The 24265-nt window shown below is 38.7% G+C and overlaps 1 protein-coding gene across 7 annotated transcripts in view; it reads left to right on the forward strand.

Moving 5' to 3' along the window:
- The window catches only part of SMOC2 (SPARC related modular calcium binding 2), a 147724-nt gene that overhangs the window by 108787 nt on the left and 14672 nt on the right, over positions 1–24265 (forward strand). For all 7 annotated transcript variants that reach the window (XM_055810747.1, XM_055810749.1, XM_055810746.1 and 4 more), the window contains exon 9: positions 539–621. In XM_055810747.1, the coding sequence (XP_055666722.1) occupies positions 539–621 (83 nt within the window). The remainder of the gene's footprint in view (positions 1–538; positions 622–24265) is intronic.

Here is a 24265-nt window from a genome sequence, read left to right on the forward strand (position 1 = left end):
CACATGGCTTTAGAGCTGCAGTAGTAAATAACTACCTGACTTGCTGTGATTTTGAAATTGCTTCTGTGGTGTTTCCCAACATAAATCCTGTGTCAGATGTCAGAGTTTGTCGTATTGTTTATGGCTTTTTGATTTGGTAGGTGGGAGGGGAGTCTGACTTTGGTTTTGGTTTTGTGGTTTATCAAAGTTATTTTTTATTATGTATTACCTTATAGCAATTCCCCACCGTTTTCTCCTTCCTCAGTTTTCCTCCCTGTAGAATAGGCTTTGGAATAGATCGTAAGTTTTTAGCTTGTATCAACCCCAGGAGATTAAAGATGTGCTGGTTTCTTTGAGGTAAGTAGAAAATAGGCAGATGAATTTGCATTGCCCTTTCTGAATGCAAAACAGGCTTGTTCCCTGAACAAAAGAAGGTACAAGTATAATTTGGACTACAGTATTGGAAATAAATTAGTTGATGTAAATTCAATCACTGAATATACACAAGTTTGTAAGTCAAATTAACCTTGGCTGGTTTTATTCTCTCCCTGTTCTTTAGGTATGAACAACCTAAGTGTGATAACAGTGCCAGAGCTCACCCAACCAAAACCAAGGATTTGTACAAAGGACGCCAGCTTCAAGGTCAGTGAAATAGATACATTTTGTTTCATGCATTCCAATGCCTTGTTTATTTACTGCAGTACATTAGAAAGCAATTTCTTACCCTATATCTTTTAGGTATCGCTATATTGATTTGCCACTGACTGAAGTCTTTGACTTTGGAACAATGTATGTAAATATAAGTCCTGGGATATTGTCAGAGAAAGTAAGGCTCATTTTTCTCAGTAGCTTAAAGGCAGTTATGTTTTCTTACTGGTATTATTCCTTGCCGTTGTCATACCAGAGAAGTCAGCAAACATGTCCAGAATAACTTGGCCCATACTTCATAACCCTTGTTCTAACAAAATCCATGGGAGATTGGCCTCTGTCTTCAAATAAGCCTAAAAAATGCATCATCTACCTACTTTTTTCCAGGAGTATCGTTGACAGTTTGCCTCAGAATAGTATTATCCTTCTCTGTTGTAGGAACAAACCTTGGTGTTTATTAGAATTTTCTTTTATTCACACTTGTTAGTAGCATGTCAGATACCTTATCTCTGGATAGTTGAGCTACACAGAAGTCAGTGTAGCTGACTTGCTTCACTTTTTAAACGGCCTTTTAATATGTTTGAATACCTTGAGGTGTAGCAGATTTAGCGATATTGCACATTATGAAGGAATTATGAATCACTGTCAGCTATTGTAAGATCCAGAAAGAAGCAAATAATGTGGGCAGTTTTTTTTGGTGTCATGAACAACATTTCAGTTTAGCCACCCAGAGAAACTTCTAGACAATAGTTCTGAACTAAACATGCCCAGCAGTGTTGAAATGTATATTGAATGAAGCACACATTAGTACTCTTTGTGATGAAACAAATTTATTTGCAAGGTGTAATAAAAAAAGAAGAAATAGGAATGATATGTTATTATACCATATATAATTATGTGTTGTGTTCTACATAGAAATATATCAGTCATAGGATTAACTGTAAGCTGTCCAATTACTGTGGCTGAAAAAATGGCAAGTGTGACCCAAAAACATCTAGCTAGGTATGATGGGACAGACAGTGGGAAAAGGTCAGACAAGGCAGACAAGGAAACATTTCTACCATTTTATATAGCCCTGTTATTTTTTCTGGATTCTGTCTAGAACCATGGGTGCAATTCTGGTTGTTTGTGTTCAGGAAAATGGATACACAGGAGAAGTTAGCTAGCACTATTGTATCACGGAAAGCAGCTACTTTCCAAAAGAAGGCAGCTAGCATTTGCTTCATTTAGACAAACAAGACAAGGTCTGGACGCAATAGTGTTTCTCTGAGACCATGAATAAAAGAAACATTTCCTCCATGACAATTTTGACACAAGAAAAATAGGTATGAACTACCCTGAATGAATTTCACCTGGGAGCTGTAAAGTGGTTTCCAACTATTAAAGCAGTGAGGGAACAGTCTTCTAAAGAACTAGCAATGGGGCAGAAAATCTGGTTAGGTTTTTAGGTAGATTTTGGTTACTTTATGGAAGAGACAGTGGGAGGCAGGGTCGAAGGATTGAGGCACTCACTCCACATTATGGCTTATCACTGAAGATACTGAACATATATATATATACTTAAAGATGAAAAACTGATCTACACTAAAAATTCACCTTGGAGCCTGAATTTCATAGCCTTTAGGAAATTGTCTCTATTTCTCTTCCTTCACAAAAAAGGGATGGAGCATTCTTGACTCGCAGTTCTGCTGTTTAGCTGCTCACATTGTTGAGCAAGAACCATATGTGCCACATAAATCCTCCTATATATGAAACTTAGTGGCAAATACACCTCTGTTGACAGACAGTCAGACTGACAATGTTCAAACGTCATTTCATCAGTTAGTATTTGCTTACTGATGTTACTTACTACTGTTGTAACTTCAGGGAATTTAGCAGGTATTTCAGGGATAATTTGGGAAATATTTTGGACCTTATTGCGGCCTTTCAATACTTAAAGGGGGCTTATAAGAAAGATGGGGACAGACTTCTTAGTAGGGCCTGTTATGATAGGACAAGGGATAATGGTTCTAAACTAAAAAAGGGTAGATTCAGACTAGATATAAGGAAGACATTTTTTATGATGACGGTGGTGAAACACTGGAACAGGTTGCCCAGAGACACGGTAGATGTCCCATCCCTGAAAATATTCAAGGTCAGGCTGCATGGGGCTCTGAGCCACCTGATCTAGTTCAAGATGTCCCTGCTCACTGCAGGGGGATTGGACTAGATGACCTTTAATGGTCCCTTCCAATCCAAACTATTCTATATTATTTCACAGTCCTTACTACAGGGAAACCAATGGAAAGTTGGCCATCTGTGACAATTTCAAACAGCACTTGCATAGTTACAGACTTGGATAAAAGAACTTACACTCAGAAGAGAGTATAGCAGACCGGAAGCTGAAGAAACAAGTTTTGCACTGAAAGATATCACTTGCTGGCCACTCCTACCTTTTGCTAAAAATTCTGAAGAAGCATTTGCTAGCTGGAATCTTGGAGGGAGCATGGACAGGTGAAGGGTTTTAAGCTTTCACACATCTATTTCTTATCCAAACTGGTTGTGCTTTTGAACAGTACAGTAATAAAGATTTATCCAAAGTCAAAGTCATTTATCCAAACTTTTCCAGCGAAACAATTAACAAAAACATTCCATGCTGTAAACTCCTACCTGACAAGTTCGTTGTCATTTAGTTAAGCAATGGTCTCTTGATTTTCTTTTTCTACTTTATGGTATTTTGCATTATGTGAGCTTCAGACCAATAAACCACTGCAGCAAAGTGACTTCATAATTATCATAAATTATTATGTATGATGTGTATTTGCTCTCCCATATGTTAACATTGCTTAATCTTTGACTTCCAAATGCTTTATAGTATTTTAAAGTAAGACAAATACCAAAATTTCCTAACATTTCTTAAATACTTACGGGTTAGATAGCAGAACCTCTTCCTTCTGTTCTGTAGCAGCATGTAGTACCTGCCTATAGAAGTAATAGGTGGAAGAGGTTACTTCACAGTTGCAGTTGTGTTAAGGTGTTTTTTTTCTTCTTTCTTTCTCTCTCCCTCATAAAGCTTTCTTTTTTCTCTCTCTCGTCTAGTCTCTTAAATGTCCAAGTCCCCAGCTGGCAAATATATCTTTTATGATGCAGACACTACATCAAGTAAAAATGAATTGAGTTTACTTTAAATAATTTTTTGAAAAAAGGAGGTTGAAAGATAATCTTGCACAGGTGTAGCTAATTGTTTAACACAAATTTGCACAAATGTCTAATATGAATCAACTTTTTAGTAGAAATGAACCACTGTTACTCAAAGTTTCTCTATTCTAAGCAATTTTGCAAAGCTATGTTTGCATTTTTGTTGTCTAAATTTAAATACAGCATCTGATTGCTGAATACTGCCAGGACTGAATAAAAAATGTAAGGTAATTGTGTACTTAATTTCAAAGAATAATACATTTTTAAAAGGATGGGTTTGCTTGATTTGCAGCTTATACCCACAAAAATGCAGTAGCCTTAGGTGAAACCACTGTGACTGCCTCCTGTGTAAAACCAGGAAGATTTTAAAACAATTACTTCACTGCTATGAATGATATTAAATAGGATAAAATCCACTAGTACATCCTCAGGTGGATTAAATTGGCATAGTTCTGCAGCTACGCTGATTTATACCACCTGAAAATTTGACCCCATTACATGTTAAGCCAAATATTTTTAGCAATAATTTGCAAATAAATCAAGATGCAGTTTTTGGCAAACACTGATATCTTGTTAAGACAAAACTGTAGAAGGTGAGGGCCCCTTGGAGTCTATGGCAAAATTCCTACTGATTTAAACCGAGCTAAGAATATATCCTCACATCCTAAGGGTAACTTAATATAAAGCATCTGAAATTGAAGGCTAATCTAACATTTGTAAGAACGATCCAAGCCACCTGTATCTGTTAGGAATGGGTAAGAAGTTATATAATAATAATTCTTCCCATTAGATTTCTTGTCCTTTTTTTAAAGCCAAAGCATTTTTCTGAGGTTACTTGTGGTTTTGATCCTTCTCAGAAACTAGTTATTGTGAGATAATGAAAATGAACCCAGAAAACTGTCTAGAGAATGTCACATACTGGGAAAACAGAAGGATTTTTTACTTTTCTCATGGTCATTTTTCAAATGGTCTTATTTTGACCTTTTGTTCTCCTCTGTGTTATACAGTAAATTGCAAGCCCTGTAATGAACTGACATATTGTGTAGAGTCTTGAATGGTTTATTTCAGATTTTGGATAACTGCTGTGTTAAACAGAAATTCAGTTTTCTACACAAGCTGGTCAAGAGCATTCAAAAGAGTATAGCATGAAGGCTAGTTAAGCTAAACCTATAGCATGATGGAATGAGGTGTAGGTGCCCCTGCATGTTTCTAAAATCATGAGTGGTAATAGGTCAAATTCAGCCAAGCTGAAGATATGTCAGTTCCTGGAACTGTAGTTTTTCAGGCTGGGGGTGTGAGTGAAGGTATATTCAAGCATTATATGTATTCACTACTTTTTAATACTCAGTTTTTCAGCATGTACTCTCAATAAATGTATATTTATTTATAAACTATATAATGTTCAACTGGGCTGATATATTAAGTACATTGTAAATCAACCCCAAATATAGAAATTAAAAAAGGATGAAATAAATGCAATCTTATGTATTAATAGTACAAAAAATATTTTGTTTCTGCACTCTAACTGATTGTCTTGTGCCCCTTCTGGGGTGTGCACCCCACTTTGGAGATCAGTGCCCTAGACAATGGATAAGCTACCTGTTCATAAAGCCAAGTCTTGCCTCTGCTCTAAGCAGCTTGGAAGAAAAGGACTTGGATATATAAAAGAGCAAGACATGATAGCATTTTGAGACAGTGCCAGACCACTAAACTAATAATTTACCTCAAGGGCAAATCTTTTTCTTATTTCAAAAGTATGCATCAAATGCAAGAAGGCTCTGTTTTAGACTCTGCTGTGTGTGAGGGCTGGATAAACTATGGGTAATACTTTATATAGCTTCAGATTTTTGTATTTCTACTTAGTCTGCGAATTTATCTGGTTTTCCTGTAATATAATTCCCATTATCAAGACCTGAAATTTGAAAAGTAAGTGCAAAAATTTGAAAAGTACTATGGGAAATGTGATTTTGCTCACATAACATTATTTAATTAGAAGTAGCCTTGATTTTTGTGCAGAAAAAAACCCCCCACAAACAAATCAACAAAACAAAATGAAAAAAGAAATCCAAAGGAGTAAAAGGCATACAAATGAGAGGAGAATACAATGTCAAGCTGGTTTTCAGACTTTACCGGGTTTCCATGGTTTTGAGGCTTTTAGTCAGACCATTAATTTTTTTTACATTTCATTTTGGTTTAAGTTTATCCTTTTCTTTAAAACTACGTTTTTTTAAGTTCCTATAGTTGTGATACTTCTCATACAAAAGGATAATTTGGGAGGGAAAACTGTAGTCTGGAAATGGCAGTACCTTACAAACTGTAACAGTAATACAATCTACTGACTTGGGTGAACATGCAAATTCATTAAGTCCATCTACTAAGTGTCCTGAATGTCTCCCTTTTCTATTTTCTCAAAGTAGCATAGCTTTCCCCTGCTGAATATTTCCTTTTCCTGAGATGCTGATCTCAATTAGCCCAGCTGGAATCCAGTAGAATTACACTGAAGTTACTATAGATTTCTACTGGTGAAATGATATCAGCATTTGACTCATATTTGTCCACTCTGGCAATCCTGCAGCTCTCTGAAAAGCCTCACTTCAGATACTTCTCATTACAATTTTTGCTCCTAAAGAATTTCTCCAAAAAGATTGGTATATCACGGTTTTGATAGCAGTGAATTAATAAGCATCTGAAAGGTTTCCAATTATAATGTCTAAGGTTTATTCAGTGATACAAGAAGGATTTGTCCTGAAAGGAGTGGTTTAGGTCAGGTTGCTTAAAGAATTACCACCAGAGTTTGAGTGAAATAAGTTTAATATGAATTTGTGGAAAGGTGACTGTACAAGACTTGATGGTAAGGTTTGCTCTATGATTTATTACATGCAGTAAATGCACAGAGATAAATCAAATTGAAATCGAGTCAGAATAGATCTGGAAATAGTTTATAATGAACAAAGGTATAAGAGGGTAAAGGAGATCCTTCTGTTGAGTCACGAGTTTTAGAGTGGACTCCCTTGTTTTTTACACTCTTAGAGAGTTTAAGTGCGGCTGGATCCATTTCTGTTCTCAGAGTTGGACAATGGATTAGATCTAGAGAAATATAAAGAGTAAGGGGAATTTTACCATTGAATCACGAGGTTCAGAACAGATCTCCTTGCTTTCTGAACTCTCATGGAGTTTAGGTGCGGCTGAGTCCAATCTTAGTCTCAGACTTGGACAATGGTTTGTATCTGAAGGGTGGAGAAAGGATTTGTTTACGATTATTGTTCAAGATTATCTGTAGGATTTTAGCAACAAAGCAAATCAATAAAATTTGTATTAAATAACAAAAATAACCTAACTACTTCAAGTTTGCAATGCATATTATAACAAAGGTATACCTGTTATATATTCCCCTCGAGTTCAGTGAAATACATCTAATATCTTTTGCATTCCTTAATGGGCAAAAGGTTGAACATTGAGGAGCAGTGGTATCAGTCCAGGTCCCATCATTGGCTTTCTGTGACAGTCCCCCTAGTATTGCAGTCTTGGTGGTTTGCGAGCTCTGAGCAGTGTCGTGCTCAGAGAGAGATGCTGGTCACAGCCCACTGTGGTCCAGGAAAGTTCAGAAAGGTCTCACTTTAGGACCACTGTTTATAAGGCTGTGAGATGATCGGGTTCAGTCATCAGTGACTTTCCATCCTGGCCACAACCTGAGTTGGTAATTTTTCAAAATTCCAAGAATTGTGGTATCATTCTACTCAGGCTACCACTCGGGCTATGATCTGGGCAGGAGCATTCCAGGGTTGTCAGGGAATAACTGATTGTCTCCATTCTCATTCCCTGCTTCAACCAGTCAAGGGGAGATCCAGTGCGGACAGTGCCATTCTCTGGCTTAGCCAAGTAGAAGTTACTGGTACAATCAAGGGGTACTTAACCACCCAACCCATTACTCAAGGTGCTGATGCCTAGTTGGTAGCTCCCAGGGTCATAGAACAGCCCAGAGAAGGGACAGAAGTGCACTACTACATGTTGGTTTCTGATTTCACAGCCTACTAGTGACTGTCTCAGCTGTTGTTTTGTCCTATGGATCTTCATAAGCTTAGTTTAACCTTGGCATTTAAGCAGTTAATATTTTCTCCTGAAAATCATGCATGAGAGCTGTAACTCATTTGTTTATTTCACATTTTTGTTACTTAAGAGAAAGAGAAACATTCTAACTGCCCAATTTTCTTCTTATTGTAAAGGCTTTATTTGCTGTGTTTGTGATGGGATAACCCAGCACTGACTCTGAACAGTTTATATTTTGTGGAGCAAAACTCATGATTTAAGTTATGGGTGAATTATGTGTGGATAAGTACAGTTTGCTTTTGGTTGTTGGCAGTGCATCTTCTTTTTCCAAAGTTAAATAGTCGGAAACGTTCAAACCACAATGATGCAAGACCCACAGCCAAACAGCCATCATATAAAGTGTCTTACTTCAAAGGCATCTTTAAAATAAAGAAAGTGATAGAGGCTTAAGTGCTTTTCCTTTTGAGGTAGGTTCCATTGCACTTCTGCAGTTCCTCTGCTTTTGACCATGAGCACATCAGATTTCCTAAGGTACCAGACTATTTCTCAGCCAAAATGCTGAGGTATCACCACTGGTCTGCCTCATCTTGCTTGCTGTGGTTTCACACAGTATTTCATTTCCTCTGTGTAGTCCGGTACCGGCACTGAGTAGAAAATCATCTTACTTTGCTACACTTCTTAAATGGTTGAATGATGAAAACTTCCCTTGTTTTTAAAAGTATCAATTAATTGAGTCTTTCTGATCATAATGCAGACTGTATATATACGCCTGCCTTTCCATGAGCTTCAGATTGTTAGGTCAGCTAGCATGTAACTTCCTCCACTAAGCTGTGATTTAAAAGGACTGTATTTTTATGATGTAACCAGTTTTTTGGCTGCATAAGCTAATATTTAAAATATCCCTTTCTGCTATTGAATCCGAAAGCTCCGAGTTGTCAACCACCATTTGAAGTTGCTGGCTGTTTTGAACGAGCCTGTAGCTGTTGTCCTGAGCCCTGTGTACTGCTTTGTTTACCAAGAGATAGTTGGCAAAAGGGGGTTGTATGGAACGGACCTGCCTGGTTAAGTGTTTGAATGATAAGCAGGAAATGTTGGTGCAAAGCTGGTGGGAAACTTCACGGCAGCGATGGCAGAACCGAATAGCTGGGTGGCAAGGATGATGGAGGGGATCTGTCTGCAGCCTGGTGGGGTCTGCAGGGAGGACGGGAGAGGTGAGGTTCAGTGGTGAGGTGCAGAGGTGTGCTGGAGGGCCAGGCTTGCTCCTCCTCAGCTCCGTAGTGCTGAGAGAGGCAGGGGAATGTCTGCTTCCCCTTCCAAAGCAGTAGCTACATCTCCTCTAATGTATGGGGCTGCAGGAGGAAGCCTGGCTTTCCAGCCCTCTCCTATCCTGATCATCTGGGTACCTTACCATAGGCCTCCTACAGGTTAGTGACAGCTCAGTGAAGGGCCCTTTGCACATGTTATGTCCGCTACAATGATGCTGTGCTGGTAGCCTGAGACAGAAGTGGTGGGGGATGCTGGCCAGGCAAAGTTGTGGCTGTCAAAGAGGAGATGTCCATGTCTGCAGTGCAGTGGGGTTAACGCAGCACCAGTGTGCTTGGCGGATGGGCAGAGGGGTGCACGCTGCACCCAGGCTGGTACCGCGAGCGCTGGCTCTGTCCAAGCCCCCCCACTGTAACCCAGACGCTAATTTGAGTGTGGAGTACGGCCTGGCGAGGCATTGGGCTGGGCAGAACTTCCAGCAGCTGCGCAGGTCTGCGGGTCAGGCCGCTGTGTAATGAGGGAAGTGTCCAGCAATAAGCCCTCAGGCCACTGCTGTGGCTTCAGAGCAGCTGAACCTCCAAAGAGAACTCTGTCTCTTTAACCTCCAACAGTTTGCTTGGGCTTTTGGATTTAGTACCTTCAACATTATTACCCTGTTGTCTGTCTACACGATGATATTGTCATCTCCCAGTGGGCAGTCTGGCTCCAGAGGAAGGCAGGCCTGCAAGTTATTTTTCAGGGCTCTACAGATCACATTTATTTCCTGCACACCCTCTTCTGTCCATTTCCCCATCCTGTCTTTAATTACTAATGGTCTGGCCACAGTTCTTCATATTGCTTTATTTTTTCCTCAACTTGTCATTTCTTAACAAAACAATATCTTTCCCCAACTTAAAGCAGAAATATTAATATCTGAAATAAAAAAAAATGCTCAAGCACATAGGAGCTGCTGCAACTTCCAGTTATGCATGAATTCACTGAAAAAATTCCAGTGAAAGCATTTGAGCTACCAATAAAGTGCCAGTGAAAGACACAGCTGTGTCACAACTAGCAAAAGAGAAAAGCTGGCTAATTAAAGGTGATGCTACTGGCTCAGCAATAGCATTTCATTCACTGCTCTATTTAATGTTAACCTATAATTTTATGTTTATTTTACAGGACTATATTAGGACTAATAAACACTGACTTCATTTGCTTCTCAGCATTAAAAAAAAAGTCCTGGAGGCTATGCCAAAGAATATAAATTCTCTTTCTTACCTCACTTGTTGCTGTCCTCCCTTTCCAGACAAATCCCTTGTTAAGCAGAGCAGCCTCGCCTGCTGTGCTGCTCTGTGCCATCGGGTCCTGCTCTCAGTGGGAGCAGTGGGATGGACACCTCCAGGGGACACATGCCCAGAAAGGGAGAATGTCCTCCTGTGTCTGGCTGGCTTCCCAGGGGGCTGTCACCCAGCAGCTGTACAGTCACTGGTGCTGCACTAGCACTCTTCAAATGGGTTTCTGATGGTATTTTTTGCCTTCTGGGCCAAAGAATGATTAAGTGAGAGAATGCTTTCCCCCAGAAATGCCTTTTCTAAGGCCAAGTGGACACCAGAAATGCTCCACTGACTCACATGAAGCTGTGTTGGTTTAATCATCAATGATGTAAATATGTAGACAAATGCTACTCCCTGCAATTGATGATTTTGCCATTCATTCTGATAAAGATGGACCCTTTTCTTCCATCTTTACTAGGGAAATTATTATTTTTGAGTGAAAGTATATATAGATACATGAATATAATGTATATATATAAATACACATGCATAAAAAAATTGGTTTGCCACCAGTGAGAATTAATAAACTAAGTGAAACCTGTTCCACCATAAAACTTCAGTAAACCTGAAAAAAGACATTGCAGAAAGATTTGTTAATTCCTAACTTTAATTTGTCTATACGTTTAAATCCATACATTCAATCCATCATTTAATACATTTGGAGTTCTAAATCCAGCAGTGAAAAAAGCTTTGGTTGAATACATTTGTTTTTGTTTTTCTTTTTCTTTTAAAAAACAGAACAGCATCATGGATAACAGTCTCATTTTCATGAGTATTATTAACTCATGGAGCTGATTTAGAGATTTAATGTTTGTATGTAATTTTTACTGAAAAGTTTCTAGCTGCTTTATAAATCTGTGCTTATATTTCACATTTCCCTACCTCCACATGGTGTAATTTTGTTTGACTATCTCTGAACATTGTATAGCAAGGAGTGTACCCATTAACAATGGTCAAAACAGTGAACTTCCTACCTAAAAACAAGTATGGTCTTGCAAGACAGTGAAAGTTTGGACAGACTTTGTAATGTCATGGCAGATTAGCCTGTAAGATGTAATTACACAGCTCTCCTGGATGAAACTCAGAATGCATTACTGGTCAAACCACATGCAGCAGAGTAGGAAAATCTATCATGGGCTTGTAGTCATCACACTGAAGAGGGGGAAAAAATCCACAAGACATTAATTCTTACCCATTCAAACAAATGGCCTTTTTTGGTATCTGAAGGTAGAATAGAGATTTTGATATATAAATATTCAATTGCTTCAGATCCTTATGCTAGCATTTTGTCTGTGTGTCCCAGTGCTATCTCTTTTAGATTGAATCTCTTTCTGGAAGTGCCTGTCTCCATTAACTGTAGAGGGAGCAAGTATGACTAACATCAGTAGTTGAATATATTTTGATAGCTCAAGTTAAATGACGTAATTGACACCTTACCTAAACAAATCATGAAAATGAACAGCTGTGGTATTCCACAAGCAGTGAGATACAGCCTAGCTTTGTCTCTGCTGTGGTTAATGGTATTCAGCTGAGACTGGATCACACAGCAACATTTTTTTCTTGCACTGTTCCACTCTGAAGTGCTTTTAGCAGGGAAATAAGTCTGACAATACCAATTGGGTATGAGAGCATCTGTTTGAAAAATGGCATTTTTTCAGATACTCCTTTATCTCACTTAAGTATTTGGAATATTACCTACACCGTGGATATCAGGTCAGTGGGAGGGGGAGAGAAATGACTAATGGCTCCCTGAAACCGTTTTAGTCTAATGAAATCTTAAATTTCATTCTCCTTAAACTAGCACTCCATCTAGTCTGCTCGGCCCTGCTTACTGTTGAAATCCCTGAGCCTCTGTGCATGCAGTAATGCTCTGTACTTCAAGAAATTTCTGTTGGTCAGTGTTCAGCTGCTTAAAAGCACGTAGCATTAAGCCCTCCCTGGGGACAGAGATGCTCTAGAATGGAGAGCTGAGATACCTTCCTTTCTGTTGAGCATTATATTTACTCTCCTTTTATCTTTATTCTTTTTTTTTTTCTAATACCAAAAAGACAAAGAAGGAAATGAATTTATGTGAAATGTTTTGATGCAGAGATTAGCCTAATCAAGAAATCCAAAAGAAAGTGCAAAATGGTGCATGTTAAACAGCTTTGTTTCTTTTAGCTCAGCAGAGCTCAGCAGAAAATGTATGTAAGTATTAAGAAAATCGGGATACTTATTGTCTTTTAAAAGAAGCCTGAAGTTTACTGTGAAAATACTTCAGACCCTTTTAAAACAGCTGCTTGTAAGTGCATGCCTATAGATACTGAGGTATTGACTGTGCGCAGCATAAGCATAAGCAGAGGGAATCTTTAATCACATTGGAACATAAAAGGGATTAAAATATTTGCCCTCATTGAAAAAACTTTGATGCTGTATTCTTAAAGCTACTAAGCTTCAAGAAATGCATTTTAAAAAAATCTTGAAATAATTTCTGGTACAGTGAAGACATGGGAGAGGTATCTCGTAATAACTTCAGGCAACTTGATTGTGGTTCTTGGGTGAGGAGTAGAAAAAACAACACAGGAGGGGAAGATTGATGTAGAATAAGCTCAGTGTTTTCTGCCAGAGTGCCTGCAATCATTATCATCTCGCAATCTGAATGATGGCAGGAAAAACTCATATAACTGAACAGAAAAAGAGAAAACCTTTTAGTCTGCCAGGGCTTTAATCATAATGAAAAATGACACCTGAACCTTATCATGACAGTGAGTGGGAGTTGCATAAGAAGACGCTATGTCTTCTAAGACGCATGGTATGGGGCTTCTCCTTTTTCATCTGATAGAGTATAAAATGAATGAAAACATGCCATTGGTTTTTAAGGCTGTTCCCTGCAAAATGGACATCTTGTTTTCTTGTGTTTTCATACTTGGATACAAGTTCTCCTTGATTATCTGGCAGAAACAGCTCTCATGTTTAATCTGTGGACAGGGAAAAAGAAATATTTTCATTTCTGAATGAATGTATATCTGCAGCTGTATTTTCAAGAGGGAACAACAATGGTTAGGTATTTATTCTTTGCATTTAGTCACTTGGAAAAGCGTTCCGGTTTTCATATAAAATGAGCACTTTGTTTCCAGTGCATTCAGTGAGATTTTCAGTTCCCAACAACTTTGAAAATACCCTGTACTGATAATAAACCACCCCAGTAATTTTGTGTTTTGTATCAAACATTGACTTTTTGAAATCCAGGCAGAGTTATGAGGTTAAGGCTTGTGAAAAATCAAGGCAGTGCAAGACTTCCCACTTCCTAACATTTTGAGTATGTTAAGGTATAACACAGAAATAATATCAGATTTAGCTGATGAGTAATGCCTGAAAGTGCATATAACATATAGATGGTATATGTTATATGTTCATATAAACTCCAGCAATGAGTTTAGCTCACTTGTCGAGGAAAATTAACAAGATGTAATCAAAATTGTTGATACTCTGATCTTTTATCAGTAGATATAATTTTCTGAAGAAAACATCTTTACTTTATCCTGCTTCATTAATCTTTCTGTTCATTTGTTTTTGAGAAAAAGGCTGTCTCTGAAAATCAGAGAGTATATTCGATGATCCCATTTTCTAAATACTAGCATGGCTTACCTGGGAAGACCAGTGGAACTGGTCACCAGTGTAAGAGACAAAATCAGTGACAAAATCAGTGTTGCACGCTCTCACTAGTTTTATTTTAGAAAGTAAAATACCAGTATTTAAGCAAAGTTTCCAGCTGAGGCTTAATGGTAATGCCAGGTGGTGTCCTCCTGGTCATATGGGATCAGAGAGATGATTGACTATACGTGCTATGTCTTTGTAAGGAAATGCTGCAACCTTGGCACAGCCACAGAGGATGGCATACCTGCATGGGAATGAGCTTGGGAAGTCTCTGTGCTTAGTATAGTTAATTGTTTGTATCACAATAGTTTAAAGTTGTATAGTCTGGGATCCCAGTGTTCTGGGCACTGTGCAAACACAGAATAACAAGATGATGCCTGGAAAATTTGCAGTCTAGATGATTGTAAAGCCACTTGGACAATGGGTGGACAGATGCCATCAGCTGAAGAGGCAGTGAAAGTTCCTGCCAATTCCTCAAAGTGCTTCCGTCTGCCAACATATGTCACCTCTGTTTCACACTGGCTGAGCTTAAGCCAGCTGGCTTTCCTCCAGGTCCCTTTTTGCATCAGGTATTTAGACAGCAGAGAATGCATTTCTCTGGGCTCAGTGAAGAGATGTAGAACAAATGTTCACAAAGATGACAGTGTATACGAGACAGTCTCAGTGGTTTTCAAATACACGATGTTATTGCTCGGGTTCAATACAACTTGTAGGCCTCCACAACTGAGAGCCCTCGAGCAGGAAATGAAATTACACCATGCAAACATCTGGGAATTCTTTCAAAGGATTCAGAATGCTTCACAGGATTCAGAAATTTGCTTCTCTGTAGCTCAGCAGGAGTGCTACTGTTCATAGATTCCTGATGTTAGCATATGGCAAAAATCCATGAATAATTTTGGGAAAAAATTATTTACAAATTTTGCCCTTTATGCTTGTGAAGTTCTTGAATTTGTTTGCTATCTAGAAATGTCTTCTGGTAAAGCTTCTTGCTTTGTAAGTCATCCACAAGCAATTAATTGTAAATCTTCCTAAAATACAATTCAGGACCTGCTGAACCCAGATTCTGCAAACATTTATCCACATTCTTCTTGTGATTGCTTCCATTAAAATCAATGGAATCTTTACATGTGGTTGTAAAGTTAAGTTCAGGCATAAGGGTTTGTAGAACGAAGGTTTAGGTTGGTTCCATAACCCTTGATATTCTACATGCTGTGTAGTCTCTGACTGCTAAATCAGATGCAGGCACTCAGAATCAGTGGAAAGTCAGGGTTTTTCAGTCCCAGGGTACGAGTCCTATTGCCTAACTGGAGAGTTACAGAATCTGTCCTTACAAGTCTGAATGTTGGGTTCCTTGAGTACATAATCTGGATTTGCTGGTAGTGATCCAACTTGAAATTAGCTTTGGAACACAATTAAAGGCAAAGCAAAGGTTATTGAATCAAATTCATTTGAGAACCAGAGTGAATATTCATCTTCTTTTATGACTTACTCATCACTACAGACTCTTCTGTGCTGTGAACTTTATAACGAGGAAAAGTACCAAGAAACAAAGTGTTCCTAGGTTTTGTAGCCATCCACAGTTACAACAGAAAATGTTTACTAGAGCTGGGCAGATTTGTCCACAGAAAATAAACCTGGAGTTTGAAAAATTGACTCTCATAATGGAAAACCAGAGTCTAGACATAGCTATTGACTGACGTATTCAACTATGTAGTTAACTGTCCTATATCTACTATTTATCCGGTGGTGAAAAGAATAGAATGTATTTTGGATTTAACACATAGATTGCATTTAGCATTTGGTTCTAAAGTCTCACTCGCCATTACTTCTATGTGTCTCTCATTTTCAACATTTCAAGCAGGAAGGCACCATAAAAACCTCCATTAGTTGTGTGTAATGTGTATATGTGTGTATTGAAATAATCACCAGTGACTAAAAAGATTTACCCCTTCATGTATGCTGGAGATTTCGATCCCCTTACTTTTAGTTCAGAGAAGTAATACTTAAATCATCATGAAACAAGATCTCTGATCCACTGATAAAAGAAGATTCCTGGTTTTCCGTTAAGATATGTAGCACATATTTCCACCCTTGCAAATTTTTCCGTATATCTGGTACTTGATCCATTAGTCTTTGAATGCAAGAAGTAAATTTTAAGTTATTTGAAGTATTTTATTTGCTAGAATTTTTATCTCCCTCTGAGATCTGTATAGCTGAATTCACAGGAACAAAGAAAAGGCTGGAATGATAAAAAAAAAATAAATCCTAATAAAATGTTTTAAAACTCTCTAAAATATTTATGCAAGAGAGTTTTGGATTCTTTTTTTCCTGGATAACGTGCTTGCACAGGATTTGTGAAGGTGCACTGGAGTATAGTTTCTTCTGGTGTTTGTTTGGTGTGGTGTGCTTGTACTTTCACAGTGCAGGAATAATGTGTTTCTGATTTATGCAGATTAAAAGCTTTTATATGATAGTTTATATAGCCCTAAATTTAAATCTGTGTTTATACTAACATGCACATGTTGTACGCACAGAGATCCTCTTATGCTTCTCAACTTACCCTTCTATGAAAGGGTCTTAAACAGGTTCTACTTATGAATATATTGAAGCCAGCTCAATAAAGAATTTTCTCATTTATTGAATTGAACTGAACCCGTTCTGTGAGCTGTATCCTATTTCTGCTGCTTGTAATGAACTGTTGTGACATACTTTAAAGAAAAAAATGAAAATTTTCCTTAGCCTCACTCAAGTTGGCTGTACTATTCAAATTTAAGAAAACAGTGGTTTTGCTATCATCAGTTTTAAAATTTGTTGTGTCATTTTATTAAGAATAAGAAAAATAAGTACATACATATTACGTCCTCTAACATTAGCTGATAATATCCAGATGATTGTATAGATAACTGCTTGAAGGTAGCTTTGTAATTGACTTAGTAAATAATAGTTTATTGCTATGCTGGGCAGTTACTTTTTCTAAAGCTATTTGTTTTATTTAATCTGTGAAACTGTGACTCAAATTCTGCTTTTAATTCTTTGCTTTGAATTGAAAAGAATCTCACCCCATTCTGTTAGGACTGAAACTGGTACAAATGACGCTGATAACCAGAACAGTGTACCTACCGGTCCCTACAGAGGGCTCAGTATAGAGAGCTCTGATATTTTCATTATTATTTTTATTGCTTATTTCACAGAAGGGAAGTAATAAGTGAGGTTCAGTAGCAAGGGTTGTTAGGTTTCAAGAAGTGTCAGTGTTACAGTCCAGGTATCTCTCACAAATACTAATTTTTCCTGGAGAGTGCTGCTGGCACCTGGAGTGTAGGTGTCTTCTGCTCTCCAAACATCTGAGCAGAGGTCTGTTCCTCTGCTTCTGCTGTCCTGCTCCAGAGCAAGGCAGTTCAGATGCCAGACTCTGGAGTGGCTGCAGGGGGGAGGTTGGGGTGACACCAGCTGTGTGCACTCGTGTGCTGAGATGAGTTGGGACAATCAACTCCTTCCACATGTGGCACAGGCCAGCTTGCTCAGACATGAGCCTGGGCTGGAGGCAAGATGTGATGAATGAGCTCTTTGTATCTTTTCCTGTCAGTGAGACCTAGCAGGGGTTTTGAACTCTTTCCCTGCCAGAAGTGGGGTGAACTGCTCTGGCCAGCCCACCTTTCCTGTAGGCACATGTATGTGCCTGCATTGTCTGCCTAGAGGTTGTTGTATGACATTCCTCCAGGGAAGAAGAGTTCTTTTTGGTGAGCTCAACAACCTCAGGCAATGTCAAGTTCCCTGCACATATGATGTGACTCCTTGAGCATATCTGCACTCTCCATTTATGAATGATTTCCATGTATGTTAAAGCTACAGAGTGGTAGTTTACATGTACATCACTAGAAATGGCAAGATTTTTCACCCCTAGGTATCTGCATACTTACCTTTCTGATTTTTCATGCAGACCTATTAAAAAATTGGAGTGTTCTTAACCATGAGAGAAAATGTAACTTTCCAGCCCTTACAACTGTGTCAACATATTTTGTCTTAGAAATGCGGGAAGATTGCTTCCAAAAAGACACAATTGATGCATCTTGTGCTGTATATATATCAAAGGACTGGTTTCTGTATACAGTATGAGTCTTTTTTCCCCTGGCAAGCCAGGATACTTAGTTAATTAAGAACTTTTGTTAAATATCTCGCTTCCTCCGTAATCATTTAGTGTAATCCAAGTTTTCCTATCTGCTTGGGCAAAGCATACTTCAGTGTAATTAGAACACCAGCTGGGCTGGAGAGGTTGAGATTGTCTAAAGTACACAAATGGCACCTACAGACAGCTCATGCTCTAGATGTCATTGACATTGCCATATTGATTTGAACCAAAGTCATGGATAAAAATAATTAATTTTAGATACACAGTTCTGCTGTCAGATTTTGAAAGGAACTACGTTTCTCTAGCTGAACTTAAGCTGTTTCCTACTGAATCAAAGGAAACTAGTTTCTCTTATTAAAAAAAATCACTTTGTTTCCTGAATTACTTTTAGTTTTTATTTTTTTAATGAAACTTTATTTTTTTAATGAAAATTTACTTTATTTCCTGAATTACTTTTAATTCTTATTTTTTTTTAATGAAACTCCAATGCTTTCCTGTTGCAAGCTGAGCTAAGCTTATTTTTTTGCAAACACTTTTTTGCAGAATAGGGGGTTTTTGACCGTCCACTTTCTTTGACACAATGCTGGTTTCATCCTTTGCTGTGTTTCTTTTTCCTCTTGTTCTTGCTTCTTGATTAAAAAAATCAAGGCAAACAGCCACAACATCTGTGTCTCACATGTTTACAAGCCCAATTCATTAATTCTATGAGCTGTCCATGATTTATGCATAGCATTTTTTTCTCTAGATGTGTTTATCAATAGCAAAAGTTTAATCCAATATGGATGACAAAAAATCACTCATTTGAAGTTCCTATTAAAAACCGGTTTCTTAAGACAGATATTTTGACACCTATATTAACAGGGTGCACAGTTCTCTTGGAGCCAAGTTTGTGTTTTAAGGCATGCATCACACAACCTTATTGCAAGCTTGGCAATTGAATCAAGGAAAGAGATGAATGTGCAGTGCAGTGGCTGGCCATGTAAGGTCCAGGAATCAGGCTTTAATTTACAGCTCCCTGTATGGCTTGGTAAAAAAGAAGGCACGCTGCTGTGGTGCTGGCATTTCCGATGTTTAGAAAAACAGGGTTCACTGTTCATCACAAGTTGTTTTTACTTTTGAAGTTCATTAATTTCCCTGACATAGGCAGGTGGCTTGGTGAAACTAGGGTTATTTGGGAAAGCAGAACTCTTCTGGGAGAGTGAAAACTGTACAGTTTATTTTACAGTGAAACCTTGTTTTGTCAAATTCCTCAGCTGCTTGAGCTTTAAGCTTGGAGACCTAACTAAGCATTTGGGTGAATGCTTTGTTGTTGCTAGCTCTCATTCGTATCTGGCTGTGGGGTATCTTGTGGGCAGGCTTCACTTGATAGTCACTTTGTGTGGAAGGCTGGGGGGGAAGGAGGAATTTGAACAGATACACACTGCTCTGATTCTTTACAGTCCGCCCAAGTAAAGTCGCCCTGGGAAGCAGGTCAGAAAACTCTGGTTTATGTGAGAGGCATGCGTTTCTTATCATAAAACTATTACCTGAATGAGTCTATTAAACCTGGACCTCTTGCTTCAAGTCAAACCTGGTCTTATGGAGGGAGAGTGAAAAAAACACACATTAGACCCACTGGATCTTATCCTAACTGTAATCTTATGCCATATTCTTAATTCAGGAGGATATATAGGCTGCTATACAGAAAGTAAGCTCATTGTGGGACACAGTGAATGTCTTGATGTTAAAACTTTTCCCTCCTTCTATAGTGAATTTCAGAACTTATTCAACTGTGCAGAAAGAGAAGGGTACTTTGTGTGCCTTATATCTCAGATGGCTCTCATAAATGGGCCAGTTTTCAGTCCTAATACTGAGGAATATGTTTATCTTTTTGAAGTATTCATTTACAAATGTATTTTATATTAAAGTAAGGATTCATACCCTGTGCATAGGCTCAAGTCAAGTTTCCCCTGACAGATCTGATTTCGCTCTCAGTTGTTTAGCTTCAGCAGTTTCCCTTAGTAACACTTGTAATTTGGAGACAAGAAGGAATTAACTGGGTTAATTTACTTGTAACCAAACCAAAAGTTGAACTCGTTCCTTCAACAGCAAAATGCTCATTCCCCAACCCCTCTACCCCCCAGCTGCCGCCTTTGTGATCTCTGTTTACAGATAAAGCAGAATCCTGTAACACAGGACAGATAAAGTGAGGACATTCTATACTCGTTATATTTTCAGCAGAGACTACAGATAAATGCCTGTCATAAAAGAAAAGCAATTTATTCTTAAAATGTGCTTTGGTAGCTAGGCAGTTATATTCTTTTGCAGTGTTTCCTGGTAACCATTTCAAAACATGTCAGTGGCATTAATGGAACCTCTCAAATAAGTGAGAGAAGAAAAGTGATCCTTTTCATGCAGAACCCCTCCCCAAATATAAAAACTAAAGGACACTCAAAATTATTGTAAAACTTGGATATGGAACTCCCATCCTCTCTCCTTGTCAATAGATGTTTCTATCTTTATACACCCATGAAATTCATAGATTGTATTGATTCTGCTTCAGTAGATCACAGGAATCAGAACAACCCAAGATACATTTAATATTACAGACAGTCCCAGGTGCCTTACTAAGTCATGTTATTAAGCACCAGGTTTGGTGATGTTTCTGAAGGTACTGTGTGAGAACCTCGAGTTCTCTATCCATGTAAAATTCAGATAATTGAACGAAAACTTTTTCATTGAAAGAGTAAAAGTGACTGAAGTGAAGCTTGTACTCTGGGTTGTGAATGGAAATGTAACTATCAAGTTGAGATAGAACCACTAAAGTACCCTATGCTTTTTGTTGCCCCTGTGAATGATCTTTCCTTTTTTGCTTTATCCCACGATATCTGAATGTTTGATTCCCTCCAGCGCCCCTATTTTTTGTACTGTGCTCTGAATTCAACATTATCCCACTGGAACTTGTATTGTCTACGTTCTTTATGTCTCCTAAGTGAAACATTTGTCTTGAATAATAGACAAGTTAAATGCTCCGTTTTAACTAGAATGGATTTAAAGTTAGAAAATAAACTCCAACAGACTTAATGAGTCCCTATATCAAACAACAGGCTTCTCTTGTGTGTATGCATTACTGAAAAAAAATGTAAACACTGACTTATAGTATGGCAGAATGATAAAGTACTGCGTAAGCATCAGTTCCCACAACTCTGTTGTTTGGTAAGGCAAAAAGTCTTGAGTCCCAAACATGCAAGGTAAAAAACTTATTCACTGAGAATTCAACTCTTCGGTATGCAAAGTGCAGTGGCCTTGATCCAGCAAAGCACTGAAGCCCATGTTTTTCTTTAAGCTCATGAATTCATTTGATCTAGTGAGATTATTCTGTTTGTTGACCTACTTGCCAGGCTTTTTGGAAGATGTTGGTTCCATTTCTGTACACCATGCAGGATTAAGCCTTAACTTAAAGGACATGCTGTCCAGTCTGATGCTATTGTTATTTTTCTGAAGAAAAAGTTTTAATGTAGCATTAGAAGTGGTTGCTGACACTGTGATTGTTCTGAAGAGTTTGCTCACAACAAAAGGAACACTTCTGTGGACACACGATAGCTCGATGATTAGAGCACTCAGCTGAAAAGGAAAGGACCTAGGTTTAAATCCCTGATCCAAACCAGACAGAGCAGGGAATTGAACCTGACTCTCTAGTGTCAGAGATTAGGGTACTCCGCTGGGATAACAGCAAGCCAGGTTTCAACTCCCTGCTCTGTCTGGTTTGGATCAGGGAGTTGAACCTTAGTCTCCCCCATCTCAGTTGCGTGCCCTCATCACCAAGCTATTTGGCCAGGATGGGATGGGGTGTTTTATTCTTAAAAAAAAGAAAGAAAAAGAAAAGGGAAAAAATGCTCGTTCTGCACCAGGCTAAAATCTAAATTACTTAATCCTGTCACTTTCCACATGATGGAATTTTTGTCTCCTGGCCAGGCCTAGAGAGAGCTACTTCATGGTCACATACCAAGAGTGCCAGAAGCAACAGGAAGACATATAAACCCTCTGTCTCTGCAAATGCAGCTAAAGATGCAAAGATTCAGCCATGTTATCCACATAGCTTTGGCAGAAGCAGAGAAAACAAAACCACCAAAAGCCTACTCTTGTGAACACAGAGCTATCTCAGTTTTGTTTGGAGGAGAATGGGGGAGGAAGATTAATATTCTGTCAGTGCTGTCGGAGGTGTTTGTCAGAGCACAGGCTGTCCGTGTGAGTTCACTTGAAACTTCAGGCAGCTTTTTTCCCCACTAGTTTCCATGCCTCCTTTTCTCCCTTGACTTTCTACCTGATCCCTTCTAATTTCCATGCTTGTCTCCTCCTTTCACTACCCTTGCCATATATCTATGTCCTTCTGCTTCACACAAGTAAATTGTTCTGGTTTAAGCTTTGGTCTTTCTGATGGCACACAGTTGAATCCTGCTGCAAAACCCTCTGTGAATGGGCTTGTACCAGCTGAAAGAAATGGATGGGTTTTAACTATCCATCTTGTCCTTGTAATCCACACACACACACACTGATAGTCATAATCTAATCTTAGGCATTCTTAAAGGTTTAAGGATATTTTTTCTTATTACCTTCTCTTCTGCCTTCTGATTGTAACCATATTAGAACACCTATTCATTTTTTTACAATCTAACATGTGAAGCCCTATATAGCCATCTGCAGAGGGCTTGGTTTACTCTAGTTGTATAAAATTCATGGTCTGAGACTGTGTTTGAATTTGCAGTGTTGGGTGTCTCCAAGTATGGAGTGTGGACCTCTAGTTTTGAATAAGTGCTTTACATTCGTTCGCTTGAGATGGAAAATGACCGCTGTTTACTAAATCAACATTAGAGTATGTATATTTATACCAAAGGAGTATTCACAAGAGAGTTTGAATGAAGATGTGGGGTGTATGGATTATAATCACAGTCATTATTTCAGTTCCCGTCACCAACAGGCAAGCACTTACTGCTGCAAAATTCATAGCTGGAAATCAGGTTATTTATGCATGCACAAGAGGGACTTGATTTTGCTGGGTATGAGCATCTGGGATGCTGCTGTTGTACATTCATATTGTATTTTCCCCTATAGCCTGCAATGCCCTGGGCACAAAGGTGTAATGTGATGTCTTGTTCTCATCTCTCCATTTATGCAGCAGCAGACAGCAAGATGCATGAGAACCTCCTTTGTGTGTTGCTGTACTGTGTTATCAACAAATGAGATTTCATGGGCTGCTCCAGAAATAGGACACACACACTCCTATAACAGTGTCCACACGCCAGTTTTGCAGCATGCCATGTCATGTCAGCCTCTGTATAAAATGGGGTCATGTATTTTATTTTTTCAGACCAAGCCTGACTGCTGGAGGGGTATGATAGGGTGTTTCACTATCTCTTTGTTTCCTCTCGAGTCCCATGGTCAGTAAGCCTGAGAAGGTTTTAACTTTTCAATAGCCTTTCTCTTCAGCCCCATTGGATATTACCTGTTAATACCAAGTGACTGACTCTGGGCAACATGATTAGCACTAAACTCCATAGCCTCTGCTGCAGCTGGCAGCGTGGCCTTCTGCACAAATACAAGGAAATCCAGGCCTTGGCATGGCTGCAGGATATTCCTAGCTTCATTCCTGACCAAATGCAAGACGTGCAGCACACGAGGGAAACAGACCACACTGCACACAGTAAAACTGGCATCCGACCTAGTGATCCAGTGAGGAAACCATCCTCATGGTCCATAATGGAGTGCTATCGTGTAATTGGATCTCCCTGATGTAAAACGACCCAAGGCACTTTGTAATCAAACCACATGCTGTAAACTCTTTTACATGAAGTCAGCTGCATTGCATCCTTCCTGGCAGACACTTTTGAACCATAATTACATTCATCTCCATCTTTAATTTACTCCATTGTGCTTCTGTCATTGCATGATCTTTGCTACCAAGCACTGTGTTCATTTCCTCAGCACTTACTGTAAATTGCAAATTAAGGGTGACATGATTAACTCTGAATTGCCCTGCTTTTTGGGGGATGAAGTCAAGCTCATAATTACTTGAACATTATTTTATTGTGGTTTAATG

This window comes from Falco peregrinus, chromosome 7 (assembly GCF_023634155.1).
Source record: "Falco peregrinus isolate bFalPer1 chromosome 7, bFalPer1.pri, whole genome shotgun sequence".
Lineage (NCBI taxonomy): Eukaryota > Metazoa > Chordata > Aves > Falconiformes > Falconidae > Falco > Falco peregrinus.